Here is a 21,961-nt window from a genome sequence, read left to right on the forward strand (position 1 = left end):
CTATTTGGCCACTTTTTCCAATGAAAATTACGTGAAAATAAATGTTTGCATTGAGAATTCATCTCTGGCAGTGAGATTGAATCGAAAAAAGTGGAAAATATCAGATTAGTTTCAGCGAATAGTGATATAACCTCAAAATTCGACGAACATTTGTTTTGCTTGTGGGAAGTGGCATTTTGGACTGATTCCGAACAAAAATATATGAAATCAATTCCAAATTCTCTGCTCTATCAAACTAAAACTACCATTTTCTGTTTATTTAATACCGAAAACACCCTAATTGTACAGCCCATAAGAAATGTAAAATTTTCGCCATTTATTTTTACATTGCCAATACATTAGTTATGGGGATTTTTGTTTTGTTTATTTTTTGTTGATTGTAAACAAATCTGCCTATCTTTTTGCATTGCCTCTGCACATTTCCAATGGACATATACTATGCACAATGCACAGTGACAAAGCAAAAAGATAGGCAGATTTGTTTACAAACAACAAAAAATAAACAAAACAAAAATACCCATATATATGATTTTTGTACTGCAGATGCGATGAAAAAACGCAACGCATAGAATTCAGCCGCTGAGCCAGCCAGAATGTTTTCAGTTAGCTAACTGACATTAGCCAAATACATTCTCTGGCCATGCACTATTGCTAAGATATCTTGTCGGTATGAGAAAAAAAATTAAAGCAACAGCAACAATAATCGTGTCACAGTATTATTTGTTTACACGATTGCGCGTGATTACTGCTTTTGGTCATTTCTCTGTCGCTCCTTCCAACTGCCCCGTCTTATTCCCAAATGCAATTTGCATATTTTCTATACCGCAGATAGAGAGCAGTAACTGCAGCTAGAGAAATCGCATAGCGTAGGCATTTTAGCGAGTGAGACAACAGCCGCAGCAGCAGCAGCAACAGCAACAGCAACGACATGAGTTGGCCATCTGACCGTCCGTCATTCGAATATGTGATGATTGCGTTAGTGCACGGGTCAGCAAAAATTATATGTCAGCTGCACTGACTCGACATGACAAATAAAAGACGTTCGCAGTTTTCTCTGTCTCCATATGTAAATGTGTAATGTATTCTACAGTCACATATTGAGTTTATTAAGTTGCGTATACACATATTACATTTAGTGATATTCATTAGAAAAGGAGACGTTTACACACATGCACATCCACCGTGCACACTAACGCCAAATGTCGAATGCAGCAAAAGAGTTCGCAAACAAAGAAACTGTGAAATGCGATGAATGAATGAATGAAAGAAAAATAAAACCATGTATAATATGCACAAATCACAAATATTTATTTGCATTTATGCACATACATCATTTCAGCTATTTTTTTTATTATTAACCATAAGCTCAACTGGTGAAATAATTAAATTGAATAAGTTTTAATTGGCTTCTTGAAATGTACAAATCATGTATCGAGATAGTGAGAATGCTGGAGGCTTTCCGACGCCGTTTCGATCGGCATTCGGCTAATTTATTCGGACGACAGATAAGGCGGAATTGAAATGAAAAAAAGGCATACACACGGAGAGAGAGAGAGATGTGAACAGAAAAAAATGCGCTCAAAATGAAATAACAATGGATGAAATCATTTAGCCGGTTATAACGAGCGGCTTAGCTGCATTGCGATATGGGAGGGATCAACAAAAAATTGGACTTTAAATTTTCTCTTTCGTTTCGGTCATTTGGTCTATATCTTTGTTTATTGTGCAGTGTATCCCGCACATTGTGAGCGTGCGCTCGTGCGCGCACTCGCGCTACTTTTTTTTTTACAACTTTGCACTTGAACGACTGATTTATAACGATTGTGCTAAATTGGAATATGAACGCGATGACTATATCATTTCAAAATTGGTTTTACTTCGATACTTTTCATACTTAAAAAAAAAGCCCGAGTAGATAATGGTTGTTATGTATTGAAAATCGAAATGAACGTTGTTGAAAATAGGACTGTTGCTATTTTGTGTGTTTGTTTGTCGTTTCTCTCTCTCTCACACACACACAAACACAGATTCATTCTCTCTCGCAATAGTATTTACCCGATTAGTGTGCTCACCGATGTCCATTTGTCGAATCGAAGAACAGTTTTAACTGAGCTAGCGATCTAAGAACACACCAACCACCCAGAACACTTATTACTTTGTGTGTGTTCACATACCATATATTTTGTTGAATTTTCGATTTGTGTCTTTCGCTCGTTCGACTCCTGTCCGATTGCATTGGTTGCACAGTTAAGATTTGTGTAGCCGCTTGTCGAGATCCTCGTTTTTACCGTGTGAACGCACATTCAATTTCGTTCAATTGTTTTGTGTTTTATTTTTTTAAAAAAGTTTTCTTCGTTTTGTTTTTTTCCCTAATTTTAATTTACTGTCGTGCGGTTTTTTTCTACACACAATTGTTGTTGTTGTTGTTGTTGTTGTTGTTTTTTCTCTAAATTGTTAATGTATTTTCCTTAACGATACGAAACTAAATTGGTGTTGACTATTGATTTAAATTTTGTTTGCATTGGTAATTATTGTCTCGCTGGTTTTTCGAAAATGGAGTGTAATTAAACGATAATAGGCACTTTGACCGGAATACCTAAATTGCAAATTATACATCAATTCAGGCGGATCTACTGGACATAATTTATACACGGATTTTGCTTGTAGGCTCTTTCAATTTTGTTGTCTAGTTTTTATTTAAAAAGGATATTCATGTTGGTATAACGTTTTATTTTTGTATTGACTGGTGTAAGTGTGTGACAACTTAAAACAAATTAGCCATTAAAATTGATGGTTATCGAAAATGATGATTATTATCAAAAATGGTTAACGCCGATTTAAGCACACATATCATTCATATATATATATGTATATATATATATATATATACTCTTACTCTCCGAAACATTCCCTTGTTTTATCGCATTAATTGCGCGAGCGTGTTACGCAAATTTATCAAAAAAAAAAATCGGTTACAATCGATTCATTCATGATTTCATGATTTTTTCTTCGCTAGAAATAAAAAAAAATACACGATGAGGCAAGATGTTCGATTTGGAAATTATTTGTTGAGAGGCCATACTTGAAATGGCATTGATTTTTGTTGATTGATTGATGTAAAAAAAAATCGAGAAATGAAATCGTAGTAATTTCTTTAATTTCATATCTGTTTCTAAGGTCAACCGATAAGTTATCAATATTTATAGCTGACTATTCACAGAATGAATCAATCGCTCTCTCAAGTGCCTCTCCAGATAATCTAACATGAGTGTGCCAAGTTTAACGAAGTTTCAAATTATTGGATCAAAGTTCGATGCGATCCGATGCGGATACGGAAAGTAATTGCGTTTGTTCATTGTTGTTGTTGTCGTCGTTTGTTGTGTTTTTTTTTTTGTTGATGGCCACTTTTAATGAACACAGTGTGAAAACCCTAAATTAACATTAGCGAGAGTGTGAGAATAAATTTGTTCATTATGTGGATGTTTATCTGGTATTTTAAATTAATTGATTCGTGGTTAATTGAAAGAATGATTTATGTATGCCACACGCATAATCACGCTATTTTATGCTCTCCTTTATCTCTTTCTGTCGTGCGCTCTCAGTAGTTGAGAATTTTGAAAATGAAAATTTTCTATGACTGTTGCATAAAATTACTATTCACACAATGTGTGTATGTTTGTCTCAAGTATGTGAACGCTCACACGCGCGCACCCACACGCTCTCTCGCATTGCATTCGTTTCGGCATTGACTCTTGAACTTCGATTGCAATTATGTTCTTCTTTAGCTTGATCAAAATTGATGCTATCAATTATTAAAAAATGAAATCAACAAATTGCAAATAACGGGAAGAGCAAATTGTTCCCTGCCCATTCGGCCGGTCCGGTGTGCCATAGTGGCAGAATGGATTTGTTTAAGTGTAAATAATTGAATATTAATCAGCTGTTAGTAGAATTAACGTTAAATTGGCTTTAAAAAGAAATCGATTCGATCGTACAGGCCATAACCGTTCATTAAAAACTCAACCAAAGTTGCATTGATTTTCGATTAAGCCATTGCACCCGAATGCTTAGTCAGATTAGGTTGTTTTTCTCTCTCTCTCTCTCTCTCTCTCTCTCTCTGCGTGTGTGTGTGTGTGTGTGTGTTGTCGACGTTTTTTGTTGGTTGTTTCGTGCGGCGTAGCGCAAACAAATGCAATGACTTCGAAACTCAATGCACTACTCTGGTTGTAGCAGTTGTTTTTGCAGTTTGATTCGTCGTTTGCGTTGATAATCGATTGATAACATGTACGGATTCGGTTTAAAAATGGTTTTTCAATTTGTTTTTTTTTTCCTTTGCTAATTTACATTTCGTTTGAGAATGAAATTAGCATAATTTACACGGTCGTGTCCATAATTTTTTGAGTATGTGTTTTTCGTTGATTGGATACATAAAGGGTTGGGCGGTGGCGCCCGCTTAGAGCATAGAATAAATTGTTGTGTAAACGGGCACATTAGCACAGTTTAATCAGATATGTACATTGTTAAAATATCATCAGGTTTAATAAGGCAAAGTTCATTGTTTTTTTTTCTACTACTGTGTTGTTGCGTCGCAAGCGCGCGAGAGCTCAACATTTCAACTTGTTTTTTTTTTTATTGTATTGTTGCCGAGCAAACGTCAAATGGTACCATTCACACAAACATTGTGTGAGTAATTCTGCTGAATGGTAACCTGTTGGGGCATCACAAGCGCAAAAAAACACTCAATCACGACACAATGCACCGTCATTCTGTAATCTCTTGAGCGGTAGCGACAATGGCTGCACCAGCAGCAGCAATAGCAATAAAAATAATCAGTGGTGAAAAAAAAAACGCACGCCTAATTTGAATATTAGCCTTGTGCATTTGCTGCGCATTGGCACCGGAACTCGTCAAGGAAATGATTTTTTAAAGCCATCTGAGATGCACATTGTTTTGTGTTTACGGGAAAAATGCCGTGTGCGCGGCTTTGATGCAAACTTTGCTAGTAACATTCCAAAATGAATGTCATTTTTGTGTATATTTGCAGCGCACAAACATCACGGATTTGCATATGTTTGATTTAATTTTTGCATTATTTGCAATGTTTCATATACATGTGTGTGCACATGTATCCATTTGTATTGAAGAAACTAAAACGAAGGCATAAAAAATCGGCGAAGCGTGCGCACTTCACAATTGGTTTGACTTGTTTATTGACCTATGCGAAATTTTATTGCATGCACCAAATAGCAAAAGCGTGCAATTCAAATTTGTGCCTTTTCTAAGTTTTTTCTTAGCTTGACAATGAAATACTATGGCAAAAACTGCGTGAGCTTGCGCGCTTACACACACACACACACACACACAACAAATAAATTCGCAAATGGAAACAAAAAGAGATAACGCAAGAAAAATGCGTTTGGTTTCTCTATGACGCACACAGTTTTTACCTTTTTTTTCGGCGACGACTGACTGAGTGACTGATTTAATCAATTAAGCACCTCGCGCGAAAGGAGGTGTACGTAAAATGTAACGAGCGATTTTATTGAAAATACATTCAATCGGTCGGCTACCTTGAGCTATAATCCTAAAATATTAAATCCGTGATCTTCGTAGCGTACACACTACCGACACCGCTGCAATTTTTGGGCCAAACAAATGCGACAAAAAAAAAAACAGGTGACGAATGCTAGAATCGTGCCAAACTGAGGGCTATTGCTTTTTGAGCCAATCGGTTGAAACCGATGAATATTCCATGACCGTCAGCTGAACTTAACTATGTTGACCAAATTTAATCATACAATACAGTTTTGCGTGTGAGTGTCTCTCTCCGTAACGCATCTTCAATAATAGATACTGATGCTGCTAACGCTATTACTGAATTTTAAAGTTTTACCAACACACAAATCCACAACAACATTCTCACTCTATTCATCTTGTAGCTCCGAAAGAGTAATGTGTAAAAATGGATTACATCATTTATAGTTTTGCAAAACCAAAAACCAAACGAAACCGATTCCACAACACTTCAGCTCTCGCGCGCGCTCACACACATCTCCACCAAAGCTAAATAAAGTGTGATAAATGCATGCATAGTAAAAAAAAAAAGCACACAATTTCAAATTTACAAACGGAGCGAAATACGCCACACTTTTCGTAAACAGTTTTTTTTTTCGTACTGTATATAGAGCCAGAGTGAGTTTTTTTTTTATTTCGTTGCTTTCTTGTCTTCGTGTGTAGATTTCTTTTGGAATCGAAAACATATCAAATGAAAATATATTTCGTTGGCCGCTTTTTAGTTTGGAGTTGTTCGGTTTTAGCCACGGTAGTGGATTCTCAATCGTGAACATTTCGTGAAATCTATAATATAACACAAGGTATTTCATGAGTGTGTATAACATAACGTTTGAAAGAGTGTTAGCTGGTTTAGTGTGTGCGCGTGCGAATGTGCCGATTCATTTCGAATCATAGACTCAATCAATCTAACCAGAAAAAAGAAAGAACAAAAATAAACGCTAAAATCCAGCTGAGAAATATCCTTTTTACTACATAATAATTATAATTGATATGCGTGTTAGCGTTACGAAATGTTTCAACTTATGTGTCAATTAATTTACATTTTCTAAACAGAAATAGATACGAAATAAAAGTGCAAAAAAAAAGAACAGTTAAACACACATTGAGATTGTAGCGGTTAAACGGTGTTAATTACACACACGCACACAGAATGGATCACAATTTAACGATTGAGCGACAAATAAATCTGCCGATGGGCAATATTACCAGCGAACAACAACAGAATGGCTTCAATGGAAATGGATACGAAAAACAGTTGGCATTTTCAAATGGACTCAACATGGCCAATCGTGATCCAATCGACTTACAATTCAAAGATATTACATATACTGTTAATTTAGGTTTCAACAAAGGTAAGCATATATATGTACAGTACATATGCATTTTGATCATTTTTTTTTACTTCTTTTCAATTTCCTCCGTATTGTTTTTGTTACTCATGCAATTTTTTGCAACATTGAAATCGAAAAATGTCTGTAGATGCAAATTTAACTATAAAAAGAAGATTTATTTTCGTGTTGGCATTTATGGCTACGCTTGTGTATTGAACGTCGCTCTAAGAGCAAAACAAAACCACATTCTATCCAGCAGCATTTCCATAAAAGCAATGAATTCACTAAACGAAATGCTTTGGTTCAGTCTTTTTATTAGGTAGACATTGCAAATTGTTTTTTTACTGCAAAATCAAAGCAAATTTTTTACGGCAGTGATGTTTCACGCGAATGCATTGAATGCAACAAAGTAGCGAAATTGTACACTTGTTGCCGCTGTAAAACATACAATTAAAACTATTTTAAGTATTAATTGACGATAATTTTCATTGATTTCTTTTTTTTATTGCTCAGTTGTTATTAATCAACAGATTGCTTTTCCAACGTCAATCTTAGGATCAGAGACTGAAATAAGAAATTTTCAGAAGATCCGAAAACGCGATAAATTGTGTTCAGAAGATCCGAAATTCCGATTGCAATCTAAAAAACAAAACGAAACTCTGAATTATAGATAAGTTTCATTGTATTTGAAAGATTCAATTTGTTTAACGAAAAAAAATGAAATGTTTGATATTCCCCATTGATTTTTATCATCCATCCACAATTTTATTGCCGATCTTGGGAATTATTTTTTCAATATGAATGCCGTCTCAGCACATAAGTGCATGCTAGTGCCACGATTTCTCCACAATCGGTGTTTTAGGATATTCAATCATTCAACTTCGATTTCCAACCGAAGTCTTCAAAGTGAGAATTTATTATGTGAACGCAGAACTGTTTCAAATAACGATTAAAATGTTTCAAATTCATTGAAAAGCTGACGAACTTCAGAATGCAGGTGTACACAAAAAATTCGAAAAAGTGAACAGTTTTTGCGATAACGAATTTGATATTTCCCATATCTTGACCAAAATTTTAATGTTTGTATGGCGAGCGAAGCGAGCCTAATATTTTCATATGATGTGCAATGAAATTCAATTTTTCCCTAATTTATTGTAATATTTTCTATCAAAGAGTATTTTGTATGCGTGCTTTGGGCATAAATTTTGGTTCATTTGAAATTTCTTAGGATCCGTAATTTAAAACTGGAGCAGCATTTTTCCATTCAGAAGATCCGAAAACTGGCAGAAGATCCGGTTATTTCAGTCTCTGCTTAGGATTGCATTTTATAGACAATTTGCACCTAGCTCAAAATAGTTTCCAATTACAAATTGTGAATATTAAAATATTTGAACTCTATATATCGACCAAAAATGCTCCCACTATGTCACACAAGGTTATTCGTAAAGCGAAAGAAACCACGAAATCAATTAGACTTTGTATCCATTGAAATGAACAGAGCTTAGAATTGTATTTGTTTGTGTTAACAATACATGTTATCATGTGCAATGGAACAACGAAAAAGGTGACAAAGTCAATAATTGTTTGCACGTTTTTTTTTCCACAACACAAAACAAAACAAAATGAAAAAAAATTAAAATGAAAATTGCATGGTAAATACGAAGTGAAATGTCATGTAATTGTGCTGACGATGCGATTTTTTTTTTTAACCACTTTCGAACCATGTTTAGGCTCTAAAGAAATTTTGCACAAAGTAAATGGTAAATTTCCATCTGGCCAATTGACTGCGATAATGGGTCCGTCCGGTGCAGGAAAATCAACGTTGTTGGATGTGTTATCAGGGTACAGAAGGACCGGTGTGCAGGGGTCCGTTTATACAAATGGTCGACTTCGAAATTTGGACGCTTTTCGAAGAATGTCCTGTTACATTACACAAGAAGATCGGATACAAACATTACTCACTGTTTTGGAGAACATGCAAATAGCTGCCGACTTCAAATTGGGCAACACATTCAAATCCTATGAGAAAGCTGCACGAGTAAGTACTTTTCATTTCTGACTATTAATTCGAATTTGAGAAAATAAAACGCATGCATTTGAGATGAAACAAACAAAAAACAAAATCGTATTGAAAATTTGATTCCAAACTCATTGTTTAGATTGAAGAGATTCTAACGTTGCTCGGATTGTACGAGCATCAAAACACAATTTCAAAACGACTGTCAGGCGGACAAAAGAAACGGCTCTCAATTGCACTGGAACTAATAAACAATCCGACTGTGATGTTCCTGGATGAACCCACCACGTAAGTTATCATTTCCGCTATATCGTGTGCACATACATATACACACACAGTTCAAGGTGGTGGGAAGAAAAAACTCACCCGAAGTAGGAGGTGTGTTGAATGTTCTAACGGATTTTTTGTTTATTTTGTTCATTGGGTATTGTTACCAGAGGATTGGATAGTCATTCATGTTACCAGGTTGTAAGTCTGTTGAAACAGTTGGCTGCTCAAGGTCGAACAATTATTTGCACAATTCATCAGCCGTCCGCCCGACTATTTCAACAATTCGAACAAGTGTACATACTTGCGATGGGCGAATGTCTATATCAAGGAGGTACTGAAAAAATCGTACCTTATTTACAATCCGTGAATTTGCCGTGTCCAGTTTATCACAATCCAGCCGATTACAGTAAGTGTTTAGATTCCAAGCGATTTGTGTGCGTGTTGGTCGTTTTTTTTGTTGATCCAATTGCTATGATTACTATTGCTGTCGATGATGCGCTGTTTTCGAATGGCTAAGTTTTTCTTTCCGCAATTTTCTTTATCACCAATTTTCTGCTGATACACAAACGTATAGTTGTTGAACTGGCCTGCGGTGAATATGGCATTGACAAAATCAAAACGATGGTCGAGAGTATGGACAATGGTGAATGCATTGATTGGTTTACAAACCCGGAAAAAGTTTGCAAATTGGAAGCATTGCGACAAAAATATCCAATCAGGCAATCATCCAAAGATAACGACCGAATGGAATCCGTCAATTCATTCCATCAACTGCGAATTTTGATGCGACGCGGTTGGATCAAAACAAAACGAGACGCAACTTTAACTCATTTAAGGTAAATTCATTTGGATTTTCATTTTGGTTTCAAATTCCCTACTCGATTTTCTTGTGGGCACACATGTATGTTCGTATGAATACCATTTTTTTTTTCATTTTGGCCCTAATCGATTTATGGTTTCCCATTTAGAAGGGGAATGAAAAAATAGGGAAATAATCATAAAACAGATACATTTGCATAACTCATGATTTATTTTCGCTCGATAATAATTTGTGATGGTAATTATTTTTGTGTGCGTTGTTTTTCAGAATGGCCGTGAACATTTCGGTGGCACTTATGTTGGGTGTTTTGTACATAGGCTCTGGAAATGAGGGTTCGCGCGTTCTCGATAATTACAAATTATTATTCGCTATTTTAATGCACTGTTCAATGGCCACAATGATGCTCACAGTTCTAACATGTATGTGATTTCAAGACATTATTTTTCTTTTCTTTTATAGCTGGAGAGAGAAAGAGAGACAGCTTTTGCTGAACGATTTTTTTTTTTTAGATAACGAAAAGTAAAAATATAATTTGTTTCATAATTTATAAATCTAGTTCCAACGGAAATGGGTATATTGCTGAAGGAGCATTTCAATCGATGGTATTCGCTGAAGTCATACTACATTTCGGTCACTTTGCTCGATCTTCCAATTTCGGTAAGAAAAAGACAAAACGGAGAAAGAGCAAAAAAAAGCCAATCCCCAAATGAAAAATTATTTCGATTTTTAATGGTAATTAGCATTTCATTCACTGTTCTCTGTTGTTTGCATTTCACAGTTTATCGGCACGTCAATTTTTACTATTTTAATTTACACCATTACGAGCCAGCCATTCGAACTGTCCCGATTCGCTATGTTCCTTGCTATAAGTATTGTAGTCACGATTGTCGGTCAAAGTATCGGTCTGATGGTTGGCGCATGGTTCGATGTAGTGGTGAGTAGAGTAGCGTAGCAGAGATTTGCTGTGTTTTTTTCTTCATCTTCGTTGGTTGTTCGCAGAAAATTCAACGCTTGCCGACAACGACGACGACGACGAAAAAAAAACACATACACACTAGATTCGACTGACGATTCAACACAATTTGATTTTCCCACTATTTGTTTGTTTTTTCCTCTCTTTTTTTCTCCATCATCAAGAATGGCACTTTTTTGGCGCCGACTATCACCATTCCAATGATGATGTTCGCTGGATTCGGTGTCACTTTGCGTGACTTGCCCAGTTACATGAAATGGGGTAGTAATATATCTTTCATGCGATATGGTCTCGAAGGATTTGTTGGCGCTATTTATGGTGAAAATCGACAAACATTGGCATGTGATAAGGCTATGTATTGCCACTACAGGTACACAACATGCTGAACAGTTTCATGCATGATTTTTTCTTCTTCTATGTTTTCCCCAGTTCGACATTGATGTTTTTACTTACGAAAAAAATCTCTGCATCCATTTTCAGATATCCAAAGCAGTTCCTCACCGAAATTTCGATGCGAGGCGATCAATTTTGGCCATGTTTGAATGCTTTGTTCATTACGGTTGTGCTACTACGTTTAGGTGCCTATTTCCTCCTCCGATGGAAGGTGGTTGCAGTTCGATAAGCTTTTTCTCATATTCACCTTCAACTAATTAGTTCTTAAGAAAATTTTATGAAACGAGAAAAACAAAACAAAAAATCTTTTTGCCAAATCCAAATTATGCATAAAAAAATTTATACATTAGGCAATTTTTCGAATCGTTTGACGGACCAGCACACAACGATGATACGTTCCGATCAAACTAGCAATTTTTATTTCTAGCAAATTTTATGCAACCAAACTAATAAAAGAAATTATTTTACGAGCCAAATGATTTCATGATTTATTCAAATTTAAATATGGACTAATTTTCCTCAATTAATTCCAGTTTTATATATTTCTAATGTTTGCGCTCTCACATTCGCTGAACAATAAAACCAATTTCGAAATGGAATGAAAGTTAATTTAAAATCAGGTTTATAATTTATAAATGCGAATGCGTTGAATTTCATTTATAAATTTCATTACTGTTGAAATGGTTTTGTAGTGGCGACGGAAGGAACACAGCAGCTATAATATTATATCGCATTGGTAAGCCACAATTGCTTGGTTGTACACTGTTTGTGTTCACTGTACCGAAGAGCAAACCGAGTATATCAATCGAATGGAAACGTTCAATACCCAAATGACATTGACTTGTGCTTACCACACTCTGAATGAATATATACATAAATATACACACGAACCGAATGTCAAACGAGACATCAACACAATTACTCGTTTGTTGTGCTGTTTATAGTGTTGGTTTGTTATTATTGCGCGCGGCCACGAAATGAAGCGATCGAGTTCATGGAAGAATTTACAACGTACATTTGCATCAACGCCGATTACAACCACAGTGAAACGCGCAAAAATCAATCGAAAAATTGTGCATAGTTCAGAAAGCAGCCTCAACGAAAGCAATAACTTCCAAATTGAGGACAGCGATGGAGAGAATGTGCCATGTGTCAAACAACAGCTTCGTCAGACACCGCTCAAAACAACACAAAAACAATACAGACGACCGAAATCCAAACCATTACAAATAAATATGAGCATCAATTCGAGCCTGACGGTTGACGATTCGTTCGTCTGGAGCAGTGAAGAAAGTGTGGATGATGAACCGGTATTGAGAGATGTATCCGAGTGCTTCAACAAATCACATCCGCGTCCAAAAGCGCGTTCAAAGAGTCTTTTGTTTTTGGAGAAATCTGAGCAAAATCAACTGAACTCAAGCAAAGAACAAACTAAATTGAAAGATGCGACGACACCAATAAAACAACAACAGAAGGCAAACCGCAGAAGTGTATTCAACAGCAGTACGATTACTAGTCGACCGGACCATAATGAAACCATCATCGAATCAGATTCGTTGGATGAAAATGATTCGCCGACGAAGGAATCAAGTCAAAATACGAGAACAGAAATTATTACACGGCAACATTCGGCCGATATTGTATTCACACAAACCACCATCACGACACAAAGTTCAAATCCACCAGTCATCGAGTCTGAAAGTTCACAATTCTCACTGAAAATTGATTCGCAAAATTCGCGGATACACACCCGCCGTACGCGGAGCAAGAAACTTGTGAAAGGCGGTCTAGTGGAGCGATTAAATAAGGTAGTCAATAACAACAAATCGGAATATTCATTTTGGATAAATGAACGCAGCACAGATGTCATCGAACCGGGCGAAAAGGTGCGCATCGATAAAATAGAACGCTCCTACGGACGTATACTGTTACATTGTTCCAGCGTTGATAATACAAGCATTGAGAGTATTCTATGCATTGATCCATCCTTCAAGAAACTTACCATGCTACAAATGGGCAAAACCATTGAGGTCGGCCTCGATTCAAACGGATATGACATTGGGAACGGCACACATTTCTATCCGAATGTAACGAAAATTTTAGTATGAAATAGTTTTTCATGCATTTAGATTTGGAGGTGATAAATTCGATTTCCCAATCAAAAGAAAATAATTGGATATATCAAGAAATTTATCTCAACTGAAAACTGTGAAATTCTACGTTTAAGTTGAATTAAAAGAATGTTCTTTATATGAGTTGAAAGAGACGATGTTTTATATTTGTCAAAATTTTTATTCTTTTTAATCAATTGAACGTCTACAATTTGAAACCTGAGTGAATGGCACAAACACCGAATGTAAGATTTTCATAGGTAACACAATTGAAACCAGCATTTTGGATCATTTGTTTGAATTGTTGTTGCTTTGGAAAACGGCGAATACTTTCGATGAGATATTGATAGGCCTCCCACTGGCCGGCTAAAATATGACCCATCGGCGGTATATACGTAAAGGAATACTGGTCATAAAGCCATTGCATTTGCAAATTATTCAAATGACTAAATTCTAAGCACATAAAACGGCCGCCGGGCTGCAGCACTCGATACGCTTCTTCAATCACCTGAATTTTGAATTGAATCATAGAACCAAATTTGTATTAATTCCTTTCGATCGCATTTGAACGTTTTTTTTGATTGCTATCATGATTATTAACCAACAACAAAAGAAAAGTCACTACCTTATCAATATGTGTGCAATTCCTGATACCGAATGCAATTGTGTACGCATTGAATGTGTTACTATCAAATGGCAGTTGTTCGGCATTTGCACAAACCCAATCAATAGTACAATGATCCAAAGATTCATTGGTGAATTCTAAATTCTCCGCTCGTTGTTTGCCCACATCGAGCATATTTTGGTTGATGTCTGACACCGTGACATGACTTTTCTTTGCATCTGATGCGGTGCGTGAATTTTTCAGATATTTTAGGTAACGAAAAGCTATATCACCGGTGCCGCCAGCCATGTCCAGCAATCGTGTGCCATGAGTCGGCCCAAGACGTTCCATGAAAATATCCTTCCATATTCGATGAATTCCCATCGACATTGCATCGTTCATCAAATCATAGGATGCCGCTACATCCTCAAATACTTTATGCACTGTAGAAAACACATAAATATTCATTTAAAATTGCATTAGATTTCACTTTTTGCAATTGCCAAACCTTTGTTCTCCTTTTCATTTTCGCCGACAGTTTGAAATCCAAAATGTGTGGTTCGGTTAATTTCGGCTGTTGTTTCTTTTGTTGTGCACAAATAACGCTTGCGACTGCAATTCTGACCAATTAATGAATTAATTGCCCAAAATTGCCTCACTGTCAAATTCTTTAAACTATGCATTTGCGAAGCGGATTAGATTTACAGATGAAAGACTTTTACCGAAATTTAAAATATCAAATTATTTATGGGACATTCAATATTATGTGGTTTAGTTTCATAACAAATAAAGTGCTTCTAACCTCAAAATGTTTCTGACAGCCAGAGAGTTAGAGCAAGCGTATATGTGTGTGAGTGTGACTCATATGTGTATACAAATGTCAAGACTGGTGGATGCTTTCACTGTGTATTTCGCTAATAGACAAAAATCAAAATTATCGTTACGAATGTGAGATTCGTTATCGTCAATCCAATATAATACTTCCGCTTGTGTGAACTACATATTGAATAAATTCGGGCAATAAATATGCACGGATGAGAATCTTTTGAGTGAATCGCTTCAATTAGCCGAAAGAAAAAATCCATATGGTGAAAAATAAATCCAATACTTTGGACACTATAGCTGATGTATGCATCATTTCACCACCGATTATTGTGACCAAAACGTACCGCGAATTAGTTCCAATTCATGCCGAAAAGAAGAAGAAGAAAGCACATTCATCATACATGTATAGAATGCAACAACAATTATTTCCAAGCAGCGAATAATGAAATCTTGTCAAGTCATCGATAAAATCAATACCGATTAGCCAAAAGCGAATCTGATTTGAATGGATCGAATGCAATCACATCGAATATTCATTTATATCTGAGGGAATTTATTTTTATCGCTTTTCTGCTCTTGCTATATAGCTATTGCTGTTATCGCTATGCACGAATTTTCACAGGGAATCAAAAACACCGAGCATTACATCGTAACACGATGCTAATGTGTCAATATACCGATATATTCCCATTAATTTCATTCAAATCATCACCAAACATCACAAGCACACATATGCCCAAAATTCTCGATCAGCAAACACAATAAGCATTATCAATCTTACTTGAAAAGTAACACATTGCGCAAATCACCATTGGTCATATCTAATCCGAACGCATCATTATTAATTCCGTCAAGTTGTCAAAATCAAAGCGAATAACATTTTCGTTATAATGAAAGAGTAATTCAATGGCTAATCGATAAATCGTATCAGTCGAAGCGAAATTCTCAACTGATATTTCATTAAATTTGGTCTTACATTTGTAACCAACACTCTTCCTACCCCACACTATTTGCGGTGTGATACATTCATTTCGTCAAAATTGAATTGACCAATGAATGAAGCATGCCATTTCCCATATACGACGTTATTCTCATTCGGGAATCATTTCAAATTCAGTTGAATCAAAGAAATGCCGCATTGATGAAAAGAGTTCTGCTTAAAATGGGTTATGTTGACAAAAAAAAAAAAAAACAACCCACAAATATTAATTCGATTTTTTTTTCTGTCGATTATAACACTTTCCATTATTTTCAATGGAAATTCACGCATTTGAGCAACCGAAAAAATAAAACATTTGAATGTGGTATTCCTATAAAACATTTCGCTCGATTTGCACAACATCTCAGTATCTTTCCGGTTGCCAAGTGATTTGGATATTATTAACCAACGGAGAAGAAAAAGAAACAAACGCAAACAAAATGGTTTTAACATATACGATTTGCTTTTTGCCGCTTCTCGCTACGGTGAGCAATTAAATGGGATGAAAATAGTTTGATTTTTATTTTAATGATAATATTTTTTTCTCCTCTCTCTTCTCTCTTTTTCTTTGTCTCGATAGTTTGCGTACGGCGGTTCAATTCTGGGTTTCATGTCAGACCCAGTACAATCACGATCGTCATTATTGAAATGCATGTTCAACGCAAACGATGGAGCGATTGTCGTGGATGAAAAGTTCGTCGCTGTCTAGGAGGAAACACATGATGCTCGTGATAAAATATTTCAACAATTCGATGATTGCTATTAGCTTGAAGATCCAACAAAAGTCGATGAGTAAGAAAAGAAGAAGAAGAGAGAGAAAGATTCGAAAGCAATAAAAATGTGTGTTGAGGAATATTAAAGTAAGCCATTAAACTGATTTTTAGATGCGCTTCCGTTGAATTTACGAATGGCCAGAAAGTCATAATGGAATTTTTCGCTCATTTCGAAGGCGTAAGTAAAATATTTTTGTTGTTTTCTTTTCTTCTAGTATACATCCTTCAATAGATTATACGACGTGATTATAAAATCGGTTTATTGAGCAGCTAAAATGGTTTTTCAATGAAATACCCCGCAAAAGGAAGAAAAAAACAGCAGAACTGATAGTGAGTTTGCTAAATACATCCAATTTTTGATTTTCTGGTTGGAATAGCAATCGATGACCAATGCTCAACGTACCCAGGTGATCACCACACCAGAAAAGGCGATGGCTTGTAAATCAATGAAATTATAAATGCTGGCTAGTGAAAATGTGTTTCGCACAATTCCAAGTAAATAAATTATGTTCAAAACGGTTTTGTAACAAAGCTTTTTGTTGATAAACAAAATATTGATTGTGTTTGATTTGATTTGTCAGCAGAGTGCTGCATGCAAAAGCGCCTGATGATGATTATATTTACATATTATTTCTATTGATGACGCTAACAAAAACTCGTCCGTCTCTGATATGATATCTCTATTACGTATGCCACAACACCAATAACAAGCACACAGCTATATTTCGGTTATGATTCTGAAGTATTTAACGCCACTTTATGAGATATACCGGGGGAGAGAGAGAGAGAGAGAGAGAGAGAGAGAGAGAGAGAGAGAGAGAGAGAGAGACAGAGAGAGAGAATGAGGATGAGGATGAGAAAACACTTGAATTTGCTATTCAACAGCTTGTGTCGAATTATATCTTTATAGTCTATCAACGGGAAGGAATGTTTATTAGAATAAACAAATGTACCCTTTTCGCCTAATCTCACACCATTCTGCACTCATTCGTTGCGGCAACATTATATGGATGTCATTCATTAGAAATTCCGTAATTTTTGCTTTTGTTATCGAACAACAACAATAATATATGGCTGGTTCGATTTGAATTTTACGCATCGAAACCGAACACAAATTTCGGCCATTTGCCAATGGGTTATGCTTGTGAGCCAAGAACATGAGCATGGGGCTTATAGGTCAACTATCGTACGTGAACCACAAAACATTGTTGCTCAATTCCAATCTCTTGGTCCCATTTTCATTCTATCGCCTCTCCGCTCAACAGTACTCTCGTACGCTATTCATTCCGGTAATATTCGCGACTAATATCATTAACAGCGTAGTCAATATAGCGAATGGAGTTAGAATTTCTGAGACAAATTGACAATAAATATAAAAGCAACAACTTTTCTATGAATTTTTTTTTTCACATTTACGGCCTTTGATTACATAACAGCGGGGCCAAGAGCGGAATGTGTGCGTGAATGAACGAATGAGTGAACGAAAAAGAGATCGGTTTTTATTGTAGTGACAGTGGTAGCTAACAGTTTGCTGCAGTAATAATGGGATTGAGCATAGAAATGGGGAGGCATAACATCATCAAAAATGGGTCGTAAATAAAATGGGCCCCAACAAATCTAAAACGGCGCTCGCTCTCTTGCTCTTCTGTTTTGGCAGTGGCAGCAAGCAGCAAAACATAGCATTGAACCAAACACAGAGAACAGCAGTAGCAGCAGCAGCAGTCTCGCACACATTTCGCCAATTGACGACTATTATGACCATTGCAGAAGCGATACATAAAACACACTCACTTCTCTTTCTCTATCTCTCTCTCTCCCTCTTCATTTCCATCTCGTCTATTATTGTTCAGTAAACACAGGCAATGAATTTTATATGTGGAAAATCTGAGAGTTGGGAACTTAGAACACACTCCATCGTCGGCCCAAAACTAAAAACAACACATAGTCAACATCATCAGCCGTAGCAATAGCATCACATTTTGTTCATCTTGTTTCAACGCTAATTTCTCGAGAGTTTCCCTCTTACGTACGCTCTACGGCTACGCAACAATTTTCGACGAACTTTTCTTCGCTTATTTTTTGTGTGTGGCATCTTCCTTTTCTTTTCTTCTTTTTTTTTTCTTTTCATTTTTTCCTCTTCTTTCCTTACTGCTCACGCTAGGGTTTGTCGTCTCTGTTGCACATGCTATACGTTTAGCTGCTGACTCGTTCAACATCCGAACAACCAAGAAGAAATCCACATAAAATTGGGTAGCTGTATGTGTGAGAAAGAACGAGTGCGAGCATATACAATTTCATCGGCTCCAAATAGGCGGCAAATAAAAGTCAAAAAGAACGGCTCGAACATAATATTCATAAGAAATCAAGTATCGCATACACACAACACCCGATGACGATAACGTCGGCAAAAATTGTTGACAAAAAGACAATAGAGGGATGTATTTGCTACTGCCATTGTGTCATTCAGTGTGTTTAATGTTTTACGAAATATCTGTCTGCATGGAGGAGAGCGAGAGCGGTAGGGGTGGGAGAGAGAGAGAGAGAGAGAGAGAGAGAGTGAAATGGTAGATGTCTTAAATAAAATATGTAAAAATAATATCAAATATAAATGTCTGGAATAAAATGATAAAATTTGCAAGATTCTCGTTAGATACTTTCCATTTTCGCCATTTTCTCTTCGTATTTCTTCGGTCGTTTTCTTCTTCTTATTATTTTTCTTGTTGTTGTTGGTGTTGTTGCTGGTTTTTTTTCTATGCTTCTCTTCGCATCTTTTGCTTTTTGCTTTTTCGTCGTATTTGTTTGCCGCATTCAAGCGTGTATAGTTATTGTGCTTGTGTTTATCTTTAGATAGGGATAAAACATCAAATATTGTTTGACGGAGTGCTTTTTTCTGCTTCTTTTCGCTTTTTTCCTTCTTTATTTGCTGTCTCTCTCCCTCTTTCCACTCATATCGCATCAATGCGAACACATATCTGTGCTCTAAATGCCATTCGATTTTAACGTAGTTTAGCATTTCGCCGATTTCCGAATCAATGGCACACAAATAGTTTGAATAACAAAAGAACAAACAATAATAACAATATCTGAGCCACAGTAAGTTCAGATTGTTTGAAACGAGATGAAGATGAAAAATGACGAAATCCGCGAGCGAACAAACGAAACGAACGATTGAGTGAGCGAGTGAGTTAGCAAGCGAGAGAAAGATTTCGACAATCAACAGATTTTTTATGCTTGTTTTGCAATTGTTCAGCTTATCATCGTCGGTGGTGGCGACGTTAGTAGCAGTGTTGGCGATGGCAAGGGATGAGTTTGAAGGGAGACTGAAAAAAAAACGCGCACAAGAGCGTGAGTGGTCGGATCGAAAAACGGGAGCATATATTGTTTAAGTTTCCGATTTTTCAATATCTATTTATACTCCATCCATTCACTCGTTCATCTATCAGTCTGCCTTGTGTGTGTGTATATGTATGTGTGTGTGGCGTCGTTTTTGGTGGAATAATTTTTCGAGCACGAACCACTTTATAGTTTTAATTGATTATACAGCGAAGCCGTTTGCCTTTGCCTTTAACGATGCGACAATAATTCGGATTTGGAAAGAGGCTTAATGCCTATACTTACCCCCTCATAGTACACTGTGTGTGTGTGTGTTTATATGTGTATGCGTGGAAGTTGGAGCGATTTGTGTTGTATGTCGAGCAAAATTTCTCGCTATTGAGATTGCATGGAGCGATACGACTGGGGGATTTTCGAATGAACGATGAACTTCGTCTCCAACTATTATGCTAGATTGATTGTGTGTCTTGATGATTACCACTTCTAATTAATTTCGAAACGTTAAAGACATGGCCTTGTTTTCATGGCACATGTTCAGCTCCGCAAGCAAACAAGCAACCATCCAACCAACCAAAGCATAGAGAATATAACAACAATGTAAATTGTAAGTAATTCAATAGTTTATTTGCTTATTTCGTAAATTTTGAGTACGTTTTTATCATTTTTTACATTTTTATTTTGTTTGTTTGTCTGTTGTTTAATTTTAAGCGTATAGTACAAATAATAATCGCATCTAAATCTTAAGTATTTCAGATAAGATATTGCTTAATTTTGGAATTGGTTGTATGTGTGTTTATGTGTTTTGATTGGTATAAATCTGAATATATGATTCAAATTATTTTATTGGTATATTTTTGATTCCAATTTTGAACGCATTTAAAAAAAACCTCGAATGAGGTTGAACATGCGATTGGAATTAATTTCTCTAATTGGACTGTCGGCCGTGCAGTAATGGTAGGTGCGATGCTGCCTGAATTATTGCTTACTTATAAATGAATGCTATTGCCACCGCCAGAAAATGAGCTTTTGTTATAATTTAGAGGGAGAGTGAGAGAATGAGAGATAGAGCAGAAGAGCCCATTTCTTTCAGCCGATTGTAATTCGAAATGAGACGAAGAAAAGATGAAATGTAAAGAAGAGAATATTCTAGCCAATGACAAGTGGCGTTTCAATAGGATAGTTTCAGAAGAATAACTGCAGAGAATCGTTTGAAATGAGTGGCGAGAGAGAGGGAGAGTTGAAGCAAAAGCAAAAATTGTCATTGTTCGCAATCCGTTTGAGCAAATTGAAAACATGGATCAAGTCATGGGGAAATATGTTGGCTCGTTGATACCATTACAATGCACGCTCAACAGTCAATAATAACATTAGCTATAGCTAATGCTACACAATTCTACTACTCCTAGAGACTAAAAAAAAAAAACGAAACTATCGAAATCGAAACCATAATAACATATAACTCAAATCAATAAAAAATATTGCTTAATATTCAAGCGTCCGTGATGTTGTTTGTTACAAAAAATGGCTGTGAATTTTTTTGCTTATAACTTCATTTTATACATTTGTTAATTCACGGAGGTTCTTAAATCACTACTAATTATTGCTTTCGATACTTGTTGTTTGTTTGTTCTTCTTTTATTTCTTTGTTTGTGTATTAATTGTCTTTTTTTTGCTTGAATTCATTTTAATACTCTTCTAGTTCTCTAGTCATTCCCTAATCATTCTTAATCGCTAATGTATGTATATATAGTTTATGGAATGTATAATAAGTATGGATTTTTTTTGACAGCGATAATATTCAATGTGTGTGTGTGTATTTTTATGTGTATATAGAGCTTTTTTTCAGAGCACTAGTGGCATTTCACTAATTCAATGGGCTGGCTTAGATTTTTTTTTTTCGTCCGGTTCTGTTTCATTCTCTAATATTCATTCAATTAATAAATATCCGTATTATGTAA

General features: G+C 36.0%; 2 protein-coding genes across 5 annotated transcripts; one reads left to right on the top strand and one right to left on the bottom strand.

Annotated features, from left to right (window-relative positions):
* Positions 1-2,069: 2,069 nt before the first annotated feature.
* Positions 2,070-11,854, top strand: LOC129577560 (ATP-binding cassette sub-family G member 1). Of its 4 annotated transcripts, XM_055464878.1 has the most exons (12): positions 5,843-6,192; positions 6,297-6,374; positions 6,628-6,926; positions 8,636-8,943; positions 9,065-9,210; positions 9,360-9,598; positions 9,767-10,028; positions 10,280-10,431; positions 10,569-10,669; positions 10,791-10,946; positions 11,150-11,355; positions 11,466-11,854. In XM_055464878.1, exons 3-12 carry the CDS (start codon positions 6,725-6,727, stop codon positions 11,605-11,607), a joined length of 1,914 nt encoding a protein of 637 aa, XP_055320853.1. In that variant the 5' UTR covers positions 5,843-6,192; positions 6,297-6,374; positions 6,628-6,724; the 3' UTR covers positions 11,608-11,854. The 4 variants fall into 4 exon arrangements, with proteins under 4 accessions (XP_055320850.1, XP_055320852.1, XP_055320851.1 ...); XM_055464875.1 differs by lacking the exons at positions 5,843-6,192; positions 6,297-6,374 and adding an exon at positions 2,070-2,663; XM_055464877.1 differs by lacking the exons at positions 5,843-6,192; positions 6,297-6,374 and adding an exon at positions 2,104-2,524.
* Positions 11,855-13,641: 1,787 nt separating this feature from the next.
* On the bottom strand, positions 13,642-14,904 carry LOC129577562 (2-methoxy-6-polyprenyl-1,4-benzoquinol methylase, mitochondrial). The gene is made up of 3 exons (XM_055464879.1): positions 14,602-14,904; positions 14,115-14,536; positions 13,642-13,997 (listed from the first exon to the last, which is right to left on the bottom strand). Exons 1-3 carry the CDS (start codon positions 14,774-14,776, stop codon positions 13,695-13,697), a joined length of 900 nt encoding a protein of 299 aa, XP_055320854.1. The 5' UTR covers positions 14,777-14,904; the 3' UTR covers positions 13,642-13,694.
* Positions 14,905-21,961: the final 7,057 nt, after the last annotated feature.

The sequence above is a fragment of the Sitodiplosis mosellana genome, unplaced genomic scaffold (genome assembly GCF_009176505.1).
Source record: "Sitodiplosis mosellana isolate CC-2019 unplaced genomic scaffold, AAFC_SMos_1.0 Smas_scaffold_6197, whole genome shotgun sequence".
Classification (NCBI taxonomy): Eukaryota; Metazoa; Arthropoda; class Insecta; order Diptera; family Cecidomyiidae; genus Sitodiplosis; species Sitodiplosis mosellana.

What these genes read in the sequence shown, in the direction of transcription:
- LOC129577560 (XM_055464875.1), top strand. Translation starts at nt 6,725, where the DNA reads ATGGATCACAATTTAACGATTGAGCGACAAATAAATCTGCCGATGGGC. An exon ending in GCAACTTTAACTCATTTAAG is followed by an intron (nt 10,029 to 10,279) that starts GTAAATTCATTT and finishes GTTGTTTTTCAG; the next exon opens with AATGGCCGTGAACATTTCGG. An exon ending in TGCTCGATCTTCCAATTTCG is followed by an intron (nt 10,670 to 10,790) that starts GTAAGAAAAAGA and finishes TGCATTTCACAG; the next exon opens with TTTATCGGCACGTCAATTTT.
- LOC129577562 (XM_055464879.1), bottom strand. Translation starts at nt 14,776, where the DNA reads ATGCATAGTTTAAAGAATTTGACAGTGAGGCAATTTTGGGCAATTAAT. An exon ending in AAATGAAAAGGAGAACAAAG is followed by an intron (nt 14,537 to 14,601) that starts GTTTGGCAATTG and finishes TGTTTTCTACAG; the next exon opens with TGCATAAAGTATTTGAGGAT. An exon ending in ATTGCACACATATTGATAAG is followed by an intron (nt 13,998 to 14,114) that starts GTAGTGACTTTT and finishes TTCAAAATTCAG; the next exon opens with GTGATTGAAGAAGCGTATCG.